This window comes from Amphiura filiformis, chromosome 8 (genome assembly GCF_039555335.1).
Source record: "Amphiura filiformis chromosome 8, Afil_fr2py, whole genome shotgun sequence".
Classification (NCBI taxonomy): domain Eukaryota; kingdom Metazoa; phylum Echinodermata; class Ophiuroidea; order Amphilepidida; family Amphiuridae; genus Amphiura; species Amphiura filiformis.
The window spans coordinates 7,450,370-7,465,107 of record NC_092635.1 but is presented as its reverse complement, the minus strand read 5'-3'; the positions used below and the strand labels follow the sequence as shown (position 1 = coordinate 7,465,107).

Here is a 14,738-nt window from a genome sequence, read left to right as displayed (position 1 = left end):
AGATTGACATATTAAATATGCTTGTAAGAGGTTTTACGATTTCCTTAGCTACTCTTTTTATAATGAAATTTCCTATGTTATCATTACCAGCACTTTTATTTTGGTTAAATTTATCAATAATTTTTATAATATCCATTTCCACAATTGGGCTCATGTACATGCTACTAAATCTTGGATCATGAAGGTAATCATAATATTTTTTGTCGGAATCTTGAATACTGGATGCAAGTTCCGGGCCTACATTTACAAAAAAATCATTAAATTGATTTGATATATCGTCAGAGTTTGTATATATGTTGCCATGACCATCCTTAAATTTATTCTGGGAAGATTTCTGCTTTCCTCGTCCAAGAATATTATTTATTGTATTCCATGTTTGCTTCATATTATTCTTGCTATGTTCGAATTTCAAGAAATAATATTTTCTTTTAGCTTTACGTATAAGCATGTTTAATACATTTTTATAAGTTTTAAATTTTTGAAGTCCATTTTGACTTGGGGAGTGAAGATATTGTTTGTATAATTTATTTTTCTTATTGATACTTTTTAGTAGGCCTTTTGTGATCCAGGGAGACATTGGTTCCTTCTTTCTATTATTAGTGCATTTCTTAAGTGGTACGCATTCGTTATATAACTTATCAAAAGTTTCTAGGAACTTATTGTAATCATCATCTACATTGTTGTTATCAAGAACTTCCTGCCACTTAACTTCTGATAACCTCTTGTTAAATTTTGCAATATTATCGTCAGTGTGATTCCTTTTGTAAGAAATTCTTTTAGAATTATTAGATGGACTAGTTTGGGTATTACGAGTTGTTAACACAGTTGGTAAATGATCAGTTATATCGGTAACTATTATGGAGGATTTAATAATATTTTCATCATTGGTTAAAATATTATCAATTATTGTTGCAGTAGTTTCAGTAATCCGTGTAGACCATACTCTTTCTGTTCCTATTGATTTGGATACTGAAATAATTCTTAAAATGAAGCTGTTGGGTGATTTATGTTGGCGTTTCTAGAGTGTGTCATTATTGGCAAACATCTAGGGATATTGTTGAGAGGGCACTCGATTCACGAGATTTCTTTTGCAAGAACGCCAAAATAGCACGAATTTTGTTGGTTTGCGACTGAAGAGTGTCCGCACTATAGATTTCTGCCATGCAAATTAGCTAGTGTCAGTGGGTAAGAAAGTGGCATCTTTTGAATCGTTAAGACAAGCCACATAATCTTATGTAAAACTCTGGTGGGTGTTTCGATCATGTATTATGCGTGTTTGGTCAAGTGAGGGTAATTTGTAAAGCATCAACTTGTGAACAAGTCATAGAGGGTTTGATCATGCTGATGATGTTGCCATTTTGAGTTTCGACTTCTGAGTGTTTAAAGCCCAAAATGAATGAATCAAATCGTGTATGAGATATTTGCGGGGATATTTGGGTGCATTGGGCACTTATGGGTTGGGTATAATAGATTTCTATGTATACAATTAAGTCTGATATATTTTCGATGGAATATATATTTTCACTTGAAAAGTTAGTAGTTTTCCGAATTGCAATTTCTGAATATTATATAAAAGGTGAGAATAAGACTATAAATGTAAGAGTATGGGATAATTTTGATTGTTAATAAATGCGAAACGCCGGCGGTAGACATCAGCAATATCAGGGATTGCCGCGATTCTTGCAGTAGCTTTTATGAATAGAATACAATAGTGGATACAATAGCGGATACAATAGCGGAACAATAGAGCTCTCTTACTGGCAAATAAACCTCGTCGCGTTTTGCTAAATTTCACTTCTTCTTTTTCATGAACTAACCGTTATTTTTTAAAACTTGTGGCAAAACTTCGACCGAAGTTTTTAATATCTGGCTCTTGTTCGTCCAACCCTTGAATATGGCTCAATCACATACCACCCTTTAAACCAGACGCTCACAAACCGGTTAGAATCCACCCAGCGCTTTGCCTTCCGTGTGATCTTGCAGGAATGGAAGCTTTCCCATGAGGATCTACTTTCAAAAGTAGACCTCCCCCTCCTCTCCAAACGTCGCGATCTGGCCACACTCTACTGCCACACTGCCACTTGTACAAAATCCTTCACAAGCTTTGCTCTTCGCCAAACCCATTTAAACTGCACCCGCGCCCTGGCCTTCGCAATCTCAACAGCTGCGCCCTTGTTATTCCGTTTTCCCGTCTCTCCCTGTCTCAAAAATCTTTTTTCCCATATGCACCTACCCTATGGAATTACCTTCCTGACACTGTAGTCAAATCTCCATCCCTGGCTGCCTTCAAATCTGCCATTAATGACCAGGTGTGCCCCCGGGGGGCCACTCAAGTATGATAGTGTACGCATGCGTGACCAAATTTTCTTTAAACACCCCCTAAACGAGTTTTACCCTACCAGCAAATTTTGGCCCTTAATAAGGTAATTTAATATAAAATTTACCTCAAAAGAGTTTTTTGGCTAGTAAAAATGAAAAAATGTACCCTTTTTGGACTCGTAATTTACCAAAAATTTGAAAAGGTACCCTAAACAAGTTGTTCAGCTTCAGAGAACTACCCTTATTCTTGAAAATCAGTGTTTTTTAGACCCTAAATGCGTCACTCGCGTAACTTGCCTTGCCTAAAAAAACACCCCCTTTTCCTTGTTTTTTTGGTCACGCATGCGTACAGACCATTTATGTGAGTGATCCCCCCGGGAGGTGTGCTAGCCATCTCCTTCTCCACCTCATTTGTTTTGTCTTGATTTATTTTTCTCATCCATTTTTGTCTGTCCCTTTTATTTTGTGTTTGGTGTAATTAGGCCACCCTTTAATTTAGTGCATATGCACTATTGGGTTCTCGCCTGGTCTCTGACCGAATTGTTATAAATAAATAAAAAAGTATGAACTGGAAACCACTAGCAGATCACCAACAGCTAGCAACATGTCAACAACAACATTGGCACAGATCTACATGTAGCAAATGCTGGATCCTGTGTGGTTGTTACTATACAGGGTGTCTCAATAAAAATAGACCCTGTGGATTAGGGGACGTAATTTAAAATGTCGGCAGTAAAGTCAAACTTTTTTTTTATAGATTCAAGAACCATGACGTTTCGTCTCTAAGATGGTGCACAAATCATCAAAATCTGTTCACGCATCACTGAGCTGGAGACAATTGGCATTGTACAAATAGTCCCATTTTTGGGCCGTTCCAATGGGGCAATACATTGCATTGTAGTTTAGAAATGGAAGAAAGAATGAAGTTAACTCCCTGTCTTGCTGGGTACGAGTTGAAAACACCAACCAACCAATCAATCTCTCAAAGAATGTTTTTCACACCTTTCTCTTTGGGTTAAAAATATATGAAAATATATACCTTAAAAAATGAAATTGGTATTTTTCAACGGGACACCCCCTCATTTTGTTCATTTTGATAATAAAATCATACCTGCAAAATATGAAAAAAATCAAAAAAGTTTAGGGGGTGCTACCGGTCAATGAACTTTTGTACACAAAGTCAATGGGATTTATGAGCCATTTTCTTTACCACACAAAAAAAGCCATGTTAATTTTCCCTGATTGTGCCAAAAATATTTGATCATAGTGTGAGTAATGTCCTTAAAATAAATGCTAAAGAAAATTGTAAAAATGTTAACCCGCTTTCCAGAAAATTGCATTTTTGTGAAAACTGTTACATTTGGGCAAGGCAGTTGCTGGAACAGCCAAAATATTATGGTACTTGGCTAATATAAAGTTGTGTTTATGGGGCTCTAGTTCTTTCTTTCTTTTTTTTAAATGTTTTTTTTTTTGTTTCTTTGTTTGTTTTTTTTTTTGTTTTGTTTTTACTTGATCATGATTATGTGTTGTTTTGTTTTGTTTTGTTTTTGTTCTGTTATGTTTTGTTTTTGTCTTGTTTTGTTTGTTTTTACTTGATCATAATTATGTTTCCTATATTGTATTTTGTTTGTTTTCTCAGAGCATGTAGGTCTAGTGTAGAAAACTCATGATGGTATGATTTTTTCTTTTTTGTCTTTGTGTTTTTTTTTTGTTTTTTGTTTTTTGTTTTTGTTTTTTTTTTTTTTTGTTATGGTTTTGATTTTTTTGTTTTGTTTTTTGTAGTATGTATGTCTTAATTAAATTAAAACATTTGTAATTTTATGTAAGTGTAGTGTAATGTTCAATGTGTAATCCAGCTAGTAAATGTGTCTTAGCCACTCTAGCTCTTGTCACAAGTACCTTGCACAAGGTGTAGTTTTGAACTGGCCACTATCCAATGTTGTGACCCCAATTTATATACATTTCTTTTCAACCATGGTGAATTTAATCCTTCCTGTGGTCATTCAATTCAAACAATACAAATCTTCATCAGGTATGGCCATAATGACCACCCCTGATACAGATGTATGGATTTTGATAGTTACTATTACATAAGATTTCAAAAGCTGGTATCACCATTGGGGTAAACTAATATGTGAAGAATTTTAATCTTTTTTTTTTTATCAACAGTTCAGTTCAATAAGGTATAAATTTGGGGTGCCTGGTGGGATTCAGGGATATCCCAGGGTATTCTTTTCTTGAGCTACACTCCCTCTGTCACTTTTGAAACATTTTTTATTATTACAGTCAACTATGAACTTTAATTTGGTAAAAACCCATGTTTTCACAAAGTTAGGTATATCATTGAACATTTACTTCAGTTTTGCAAGCCTGGTAGACTTTTTAGGCCCTGAAATAAGCGTTTGAAATTTCCCATTGACTTTGTGTACAAACGTTCATTGACCGGTAGCACCCCCTAAACTTTTTTGTTTTGTTTTTTATCATATTTTGCAGGTATAATTTTATTACCAAAATGAACAAAATGAGGGGGTGTCCCGTTGAAAAATACCAATTTCATTTTTTGTGAATCACCCTACTTTACATGGTTTAGGAGTCATTTATTAATCCCACTAATTCACAAAGCATGTTTCTTTACTTCAACTGATTTGCACCAGGACCATCCCTCAAACATTATAGATATTGGAAAATGATAAAGAAATCATAATAAAGGGTGTATTCTTTTTAAATCCTGTATTTGTGCTACCTTTAGATAAAAATCCTGCTTATATGTCGCAAAATTCCTGTATAGGGATGTTTTTGCTCAAATGGGTAAATCCTGTTTAGGCAATGAAAATCACTAGTCGCGCATTAACTAGCGCTTTTTGGGCCACTAAACGCCATTCGTGATATTCATTCTTGGGAAAGAACCCTTTCTCGTGTTTTCCTGGTCATGAATGTGTATAATATGAAAATTAAGTGACCGCTTGGCCCTCTTGTTGCTTATGAAAGTTTTGAACAATATATTTAGAAGATATGTTTTCACATAGGCGTGAAAAACATTCTTTGAGAGATTTTAATTGATTAAAATTGATTGGTTAATTTTTTTACCAGCAACTTCATTTTTGTTTGTCCATTATAAAATGCAATGCAGCACATTAGTGTTTAATGTGTATTGCCCCATGGGAACGGTCCAAAAATGGGTCTATTTGTAAAATCCCAGTTATCTCAGTGACGTGTGAACAGATTTTGATGTTTTGTGCACCATTTTAAAGAAGAAACGTCATGGTTTTTGAATCTTTAAAAAGTTTTGATTTTACTGCCTACATTTTAAGTTACGTCCCCCGATCCATAGGACCTTTTTTTATTGAGACACCCTGTATACCACCCGGACCGGATAGGCATACGCCTATAACAGTTTGGTTACACTAATAATGATGTTCTGCAGTAATTTAAGGAAATATTTAAGTGTCAAAGGAAATCTTATTGTAATAAACATAAAAATAATTGTAGTATAGCAATCGGGAAGCAAATGAGAGTACACGTATAGAGTATGCATTATTGAACCTGAGCCAAGCCAAAACTATACTACACAATTGGTCTTAAAATATTGGTCATATTGGTTAACTTCTTCCTCCTTTTCCCACCACGGTGGTATAATAAACTGAAGAATTGCCATGGGAATTTGCCTCATTTGCATATTCATTATTACAGATGAAGTTGAGTTACTTGACAAGCTTGGCTGAAATGTTTTGGTCCATCCAGCCAAAACGTCCGATAATAGAACAAAACATTGAACTAGACTAAGCTGTGGTCTAACCCACGAACACAGCCGTGTTGTTACCCCTAATGACCTTTGACCCCAAAATATATGAAAACGGCCATAGACATTGGCTAATGTCAATGCATGGGTGCATGTGGCACCACTTTGCTATGTTACTTGTGGCAGAAGGGCATTTTGATGGTTTTTCGTCTCAGACCGGAAGTGACCACTTAATGACAATAAAACAAAAATAAAAATACCACATATGAATTGAGTACCCACAATTCATGTGTGAATATACCGTTACTGTCCTATGTTTTTCTTAGCAAATAAAAAATTTTGACGGTTTTTCGTTTTATACCGGAAGTGACCCCTTAATGACGTTTGACCCCAAATAAAAAAATACCACATATGAATTGGGTATCCACAATTCATGTGTGAACATACCGTTACTGTCCTATGTTTTTCTTAGCAAATAAAAATTTTTGACGGTTTTTCGTTTTATACCGGAAGTGACCCCTTAATGACCTTTGACCCCAAATCTGTGAGGACCCCATAGACACTGGATAATAACAATGCATGTATGCAAGTGGTGTTACTGTCCTACGTAATTTGTGGGAGAAGAAGCATTTTAAAGGTATTTCGTTTTGTACCGGAAGTGGCCCTTAATGACCTTTGACCCTAAATACAAAAAATACCACATATACACAGGGTAATTACAATTTATGTGTGAACATACCGTTACTGTCCTATGTTTTTGTTAGCAAATAAAAATTTTTGAAGGTTTTTCGTTTTATACCGGAAGTGACCCCTTAATGACCTTTGACCCCAAATCTGTGAGGACCCCATAGACACTGGGTAATAGTAATGCATGTGTGCAAGTGGGGTCACCGTCATACGTAATCTGTAGGAGAAGAAGCATTTTGAGTTGAAATCACGTTTTTGACCCCTATGACCCCTGCGTGACCTTTGACCCCACGAGTTTCATATGACATGTAGGGGCATGGTCAATGATGGTTGTGACCAAGTTAGGTCAAAATCGGCGTAAGCATGTAAGTGCTAGAGCAAATGTAGTGGTCGGCAGAAAGAAGAAGAAAGAAAGAAGAAAGAAGAAAGAACCTGTAAGAAAAAAGACACAGCCGTGACTAACGTCACGGCTGTGTAACTATATTCTAATAGCACTAATTTTGTTCTTTCAATGAAAAACAAAACCGGGTTTGAAAGAAGTCTTCCTATTTTTCTAGGGCCTATAGGAAGGGCCGGTAGGTCCTAACAGTATAAGTAGATGAGATGTTTCCTACACAAACTCTTTCCGCTAGCTCTTATGCATAATCATTAAAAACCTAGGTCGAAGTTTTGCCAAGTTAAAAAATAACGGTTAGTTAATGAAATAACGGTTAGTTAATAAAAAAGAAGAAGTGAAATTTAGCAACGCGACGAGGTTTATTTGTCCGTAATAGAGTTCTATTGTATCCGCTATTGTATTGTATTCGCTATTGTAGTCTATTCATAAAAACTACTGCAAGAATCGCGGCAATCCCTGATATTGCTGGTGTCTACCGCCGGCGTTTCGCATTTATTAACATTCAAAATGATCCGATACTCTTACATTTATTGACTTATTCGTGCTTTTTATATAATATTCAGAAATTGCAATTATGAAAACTATAAACTTTGAAAGTGAAAATATATTACCATCGAAAATATATCATACCTAAACTCTATAGAATCTATAGACCACTTGGCATCTGACGTCATTGCCCGGCAGTATGCGCGCGCATTATGGCAATTTCAATTGTTCTTTGCCCTGCAGTGTGCGTACGCATCGTAGTCTGCTAAGGGCACGTGCATTTTAAATCGCCCGCCACCATTTCATATAGTACAGGAAAGCCATTGAACAGTGTAACGGCTCGTTCGAGCATATCGATAGACGAGTCCCTCGCCTTTCTTGATAAACAGTGATATCAAGTGGTCTATAGATACCCAACCTAGAAGTGCCCATTTATTTTCTAAATTTTTGTAATCGCGCCCAAATATCCCCGCAAATATCTTATATACACGATTTTATTGATTCATTTTGGGCTTACCAAAACTCAGAAGTCGTCAAAAATGGCAACATCCTCACCATTACCAAACCGTGTATGACGTGCATCCTCACTTGACCAAACACGCATAATAAGTCGATCGAAAGACCCAGCGCGTGGCTTGTCTTAACAATGCAAAAGAAGCCTACTACCTAATAACACTAGCTCATTTACAAAAACCTATTAGTCATACAATAGTGCGGACACTCGTCACTCGCTAACCACCAAATTTCGTGCTATTTTGGCGTTGGAAAAGAAATCTCGGGAATAGAGTGCCCTCTCAACAATATCTACTATCTGACACACTCTAGAAACGCCAACTAAAATCATCCAACAACTTCATTTTACGAATTGTTTCAGTATCGAAATCAATAGGAACAGAAACAGTATGGTCTACACATTCCAGGAAATTTTTTTCTCCAAAATCCTATGGAAATGATTCACAGTGTCATCGCCCCGATATCTTCATGGCAGAAATCGCCATGGTAGGTTGAATCCACCGCCACGCATGGCCATTTTGTATCGACCTATCTAATAGTTTTGAGTCGCTAAATGGGCCGAAGGACATCTGACTAAGGCCACTGACAATAGCCCCGATTAGCTCGGTGACTGACCTCGCTGTTTGTCAGTCGAGCATGGTAGGCTATAGGTCATATGCGTTTAGATTACCTTCACGATTGGCCTATACACTGCGCTATATGATTCGGTACATATAAATCAGATTTACTGGCAGAATTATTGTCAGTTTTTGACTCAAGACGCAATCTACTCTCTCAAGACGCAAGCTAACGACTATCATATCTGTTTATTAAAAATATATATTCAAGTGCAAGGAACCACATCTGGTTTCTTTATACGAAATCATTTACGGGAGATATTCATCATTCATTGTACAAAACATTCTAGAGAAAGAATGTGGCCATATACTGTTGAAATATCTTTGGTTGATTTCGAATGATAATGTCATGAAGTCGTAAATTTTGAGGTCAAATTCCTAAAACCAAAACAAAACATTGCGACGCAGATATTTCCCGACTTACGCAATTTCAGCATCACATTAGTGTCTTTATTATTTGTTTGAAACCTTTCCCAAACGTTCGTGCTCTTTATGCATAAAACGGCTAATCTATCTTTACAAAACGCGTCTTTTTTTATAAACAAAAGGCTAAAGATGGCATTATGAAATTTATCATTTATCATTACACTCATCCACTCAACTACCTCCGTGGCCGAGCGGTAAAACGCCAGACGCGTAATCAGTAGAAGTTTCAAATCGCTGGTTCGAATCCCAACGAAGCCTGTTGAAACTTTTTTTCTTCAAAATTCATGATCGCATTCCCAAATGAGTCATTTGTCGGTAAATCATGTATCGTATCCTTAACAATAGAATACTACAATGGGGTTTGAACCCGGAACGGGTGTGATACACGCAACTACTTTTAAGGATAGGTCAGCGATTGCATGTCATCGTACCATGCATGCCATACATGCAGGCCCTGTCATCCAGTCAGATTTCAGATAAAATATGACTGAAGTTCCATGGCAAATTATGATTTTCGTCGCTTGCTGTCAATTTATATATGTTCAAAGAGCCACAAACCGCGAAATATGGATATCCGACTAGTTTGCCCCGCAGGGCTACAAAGAACCGCAAACCGCGTAATATGGATATCCATCTAGTTTGCTCCGCAGGGCTACAAAGAACCGCTAACCGTGAAATATGGATATCCAACTAGTTTGCCCCTCGGAGCTTCAAAAAACCACTCACCGCGAAATATGGATATTCAACTAGTTCGCCTCGTCTGGCTGCAAAGAACCACTTACCGCGAAATATGGATATCCAACTAGTTCGCCTCGCATGGCTACAAAGAACCACTTACCGCGCAATATGTTTTATCTCAAAAAAGAATTAATATCTACCAAAAACGTTTCAAAACGTAAAAAGTGGCCAAAGTTTAAAAAAAATCTTTCCTGTGTGGCTTTTCACCCTTTTAAAAACTTATATCTATAGGCTACTTGTTGGTTTTCTTAGTTGTCAGTGTTTATTTTGTAGAGCAAATGAATTAATGTTTGTGCGTAATTGAAGTTTTTCCGTATAGACGTTATAATGTATTTTGATTTAAGAAAAAGTAGCAAATACTCACTTTGTTAAATTCTTCATCGTCATGTGCGATTCTGCGCCTTAAGTATGTAGGGCCTATAATGTAGTAGACTGCGCTGCATTCCTTTTTTTTTTGATAAACAATTCATACGTTTCCATGCATGAAACCATTTAAAATCTATGACGAAACACATCACATCTCCAGTGACTGCCCTGCCCAGAGAAAAAAGCAGTTTTCTCATGGATATCTGAGCTGTTGAATCAGAACAGGAATGATGACTTTTCCATGGTCAGGTCAGAGAGATTAATTTAGGGAATGATAAATTAAACTGGTCTACTACAGTAGACTAATAATGTAGCAGGTTGACACACAGTCAATTTGCTAAGTATATAATAATACTCTACTCTTTATGAACACGCAATATAATAAGACATAAAAGTCATATTGCACCGCTTTCGAGCAGTCTTAAACCTATAAGAGCACATTGTTGCATGTAAAAAGTAGGACTCATTCTTCATGTTATTACTACTTTACTAAATGGGACCAAGTTTAAAAAAGGGTGAAAAGCCACACAGGAAAGATTTTTTAAACTTTGGCCACTTTTTACGTTTTGAAACGTTTTTTGGTAGATAGAAATTAAGGGAAAGAAGCTCCCAAATTACATTTCTTCTCGAAGACTTGGGCATCTTTCCAGTTAACTTGGTTAATAACATGATTTATTTGAACGGTATGGTCCGTGATGTCTGATTTGAATTGGTCACTGACCGTTTTGGTTTTTTGTTTCGTAATCAGCTACTCTCTTTGTTTCTTTTTTTGTGTGTGCTTTTTCAGCGTGTTTCAATCTTGTTTCAAAGCCACGCCCACTTCTACATAAGTACTATCACAACACGTGCCTTGCCAGACAATAATTATTTGCCTGGTGTAGACGATGTGATACATGCACATGGTCGGATAGTAGATGTTTACAATATTATTTTCAATAGCATAATCTGGAGCACGTAAATTAGTAGTGCTTTTGGTTGTATACCACAACCACAAACTATATGTTTGTATGGCATGGAATACGACGAAGAATTATTTGTTTCTGTTGCATCTGAAAAGAGTGCTTTGAAATCACTGAAATTGGCAAAGTTATATAGCCAAAAAAAGTACATTTTGGGTTTTGATACTTCAAAATGATATCTTTTCTCATTATATAACATTGTTGTTGTAATATTACCAAAATTCATCCGCTCAGCATCGGTTTTTAGTAAATATTCGCCATACCTAATTGTAAATTTCAGCTTTGAGGGCACACTGCCATTTTAAGGCGTTTACGGTTCAGTGCTTTAAAACAAGAAAAGTCTCTTTTCTATTGAAAACCGTGTAATATATAATTAGTGGCAATTCAATGAACCTTTTATAACTTTCGATAAGAATTCGGCACGGTGACTAAATCTATACTAATTACACAATTGGCTCTGTATCAAATCTCAGATATGGACATGTATGGGATAAGCTGTGGATCAAATGGCAGGTGAACTAATTGACAGTTGACCTTCCCGATACAAACAAGGGCAATGATTACCGGGAATGATTAAAACAAGTTTCGTGACCTAAAACTTTGACTAATGATTGTGCACAAATCATTTAATTAGATTGGGCATTTGTTGGACATTACGTTTGCGGATATTGCTTCGGTGGCATGTTCTACAGACTAGAAAAATAAGTATACATGTCACACTTTACATGTACAACTTGGAGAAATCGCGAACATTTATGAAAACTTCAATAGTACACGAAGTAAAAAGATGTTTTTTTTATTTTATAGCAGAACATTATTACAAAAACTTTCATAAAATTGAGCCTTGCAGGTTAAACAATTTTAACGTTCAATCTTGATAAGTGTTTCGAAATGAATATTACTGGTACAGTCACGGTAACAGGTCTTTATAGTCTGAAGGGTCATGTTAGTAAGTCTGAAACCCAATATTAAAGTTTCCTTACCTTAATCGTAACCCTAAGCCCCTAATCATAACCATAAATCCTAATCCTAACACTGACCCTAACATTATAATCTAATCATACCCTTAACCATAATTCTAACTTAAAATGTTACAAAACACTGACTTTGACCTGACCCCTCTGATGTCATTAGCGCCAATCCGGCTTGAAATCGGGGTGGGGGGGGGGGGGCAACCGGCTAAAATTGTTTAAAAAGTGGCTGAAACTAAAAACAAATGGGTCATTTTGCCGAAAGGGGGAGGGGACCCGGGACACAGCCCCCTTCCCCCTCCCCTGGGATTGACGCCCATGCCCCATATCACCATGTTTCCAAAGTCATCCAAGTCTTAATGCAACGGGAGCTGAACAGTGATCTTCGCAGAACCGTGAGGTGAATCAAAATATACTCGAAATCCACTGTACACTTGAATCGGTAGATCCTTTACATCCTCGCACAGATGACCATTTTCAAAATGGTGCTGCTTTCACCAATCACTCAAATCCTCCAGGAAATAGTCTCTTCTTGTACTTGTCCACTTTGTTGACTGGTGTGTTGGTTTATAAACCAGACTCCGATAATTTGGGATGGGAGTTGATACTTTTCTGCATGTAGTGCTACAGGGGACACATTTTCCTAATTTGCTCAAATTTTTGGAAGGTCATTTTGGGGTCATCTGAGGTCACTCAGGGGTCATCTGATGTCAAATTAGTAAAAGCTGTTATATGAGCATGAAACTTGGTGGGTGGAGTCAACATATAGAGGTCATTTCGGGGTCACCAGGTGTCATCTGAGGTCAAATAAGTGAAAACTGTCGTATGGCATAAAACTTGGTGGTGGTGCAGTCACCATCAGCCAGGTAATCGCGACACCCGAGAACCGCCAAATATGGGTAACCGCCCAGTATGCAATATAATCTTAACAATTGGTTTTATTGGTGACACGAAATATTTCGTGCTAAGGATTGATAGCTTGGTTTTAACAGGAGTATGGCAATTGAAATATGGGCGGAGTTTTGTCCAGGTCAATATATAACTGTTGACTTTACAGGTTAAACGTTACGGTGGATTACTTAAGAGGCTGTCATTAATGTTTTACACGCGAATGTAGACTTTCGCACATACTGCATTTTAAATAATTTGCTATGTATTTGCTTATAGCCAGCTTTAAAACAGCAGCAATCTTTCAATTAAACTTAAAAATAAGGCCAAGATTTTCAAACATTTACCGATTGAATTTTATTAAGGAAAGAAGTTATGGCTATTGTCTTACAAAGCTTCGACTCGTGTCCTTATTATAGCTCAATTACAACAAAGCGTTAACATCTCTGGCAACTAGTATGGAAGCGTCCATTAGGAGATTATTGGCAAGCAACGATTAATGATGCACTTTATTTCTTTCTTTTTCTATTTTTAATCTACTAGTTGTATAACTGTCAAATTTGGCAGAGCAGAAGGTTTACGAAAGTACTTATATTAACACAAAAAACAATGAGTTAGAATTAGTTTCAAGCTCTTGTCACAAACCACGCTTTGAAGAAACGTCCTGTAGGCTATACTTGGAAAATACTTCGAGAACTTGAATTTTATAATCATGGAAAGTTTGTCGTCCGTTTTGACTGTGATGAAACGGCGTATTAGATTATTCGTATGTCTTTTTCTATGTCTATGTCACATAGAGTTGAGCGAAGCACAGTTTAGAAAACAACCAAAAGACGTTTATGCAGATTTAGGTGGAACTGTTACACTTCCTTGTGCTATTAGAAGAGTACGGTATGGAAAAGGCGAGGTGTCGTGGAATTATAAACTTGCTGGTGTTGCTGGACAACAAAATATCAGCTCCGAGTATTTATTATATCCATCACTGGATACAGATCGTCGGAGGAGGTACTCTATTCTAGGTAATCGCAGTAATGGCGAATATAATTTACAAATTACCAATGTTAGAAACTCGGATGAAGCTACTTATGAATGTGTATACTATGAAGGACATGCTGATCCTGCACTTATCACTAATCGCAAACGAGGTGGCATTCTAGCGATTGGAAGGTATCCTGATCCTGGATATCCACTCTGTTCAATGAGTCCTTCCACGGGTGTGTTACCTTTAATGAATGTCACATTCACTTGCACCACTAGAGGCGGCAATCCTATGGGGAAAGTCAGATGGTATACAGGCACCAAATGGATTGGTAAATGGGGACTTGATGGAACAATACAACATACTAGATTTTTGACGGCCAATGATGTTGGATTAGTATTAAGCTGTCAAGAAGATCACCCATCTCGACCAAGGTACCCGCGTATGTGCCAAGTAAATCCTCTTACAGCACTGGGAATTTCCATCACTCCTGGACCACAAGTTTCAGTATTAACTGGAAACAACATGATTTTTTCGTGCGTACCAAACAAGAAAGGGAACTACGGCTACCTTTGGACTATTAATGGTCATATATTTGTGCGTAGTCCGTATATATTCCCTTTGGAAATTCTGGAGAAAAATTGCGTGTGATT

At 36.9% G+C, this 14,738-nt stretch overlaps 1 protein-coding gene across 1 annotated transcript; it reads left to right on the top strand.

The window, feature by feature from the left end:
- The first annotated feature begins 13,741 nt into the window (after positions 1-13,741).
- Positions 13,742-14,738, top strand: LOC140158208 (kin of IRRE-like protein 1). The gene has a single exon (XM_072181332.1). It carries the CDS (start codon positions 13,819-13,821, stop codon positions 14,734-14,736), a length of 918 nt encoding a protein of 305 aa, XP_072037433.1. The 5' UTR covers positions 13,742-13,818; the 3' UTR covers positions 14,737-14,738.

Bases quoted from the DNA above. Each gene is read 5' to 3' on its own strand.
- LOC140158208 (XM_072181332.1), top strand. From the start codon at position 13,819: ATGGAAAGTTTGTCGTCCGTTTTGACTGTGATGAAACGGCGTATTAGA.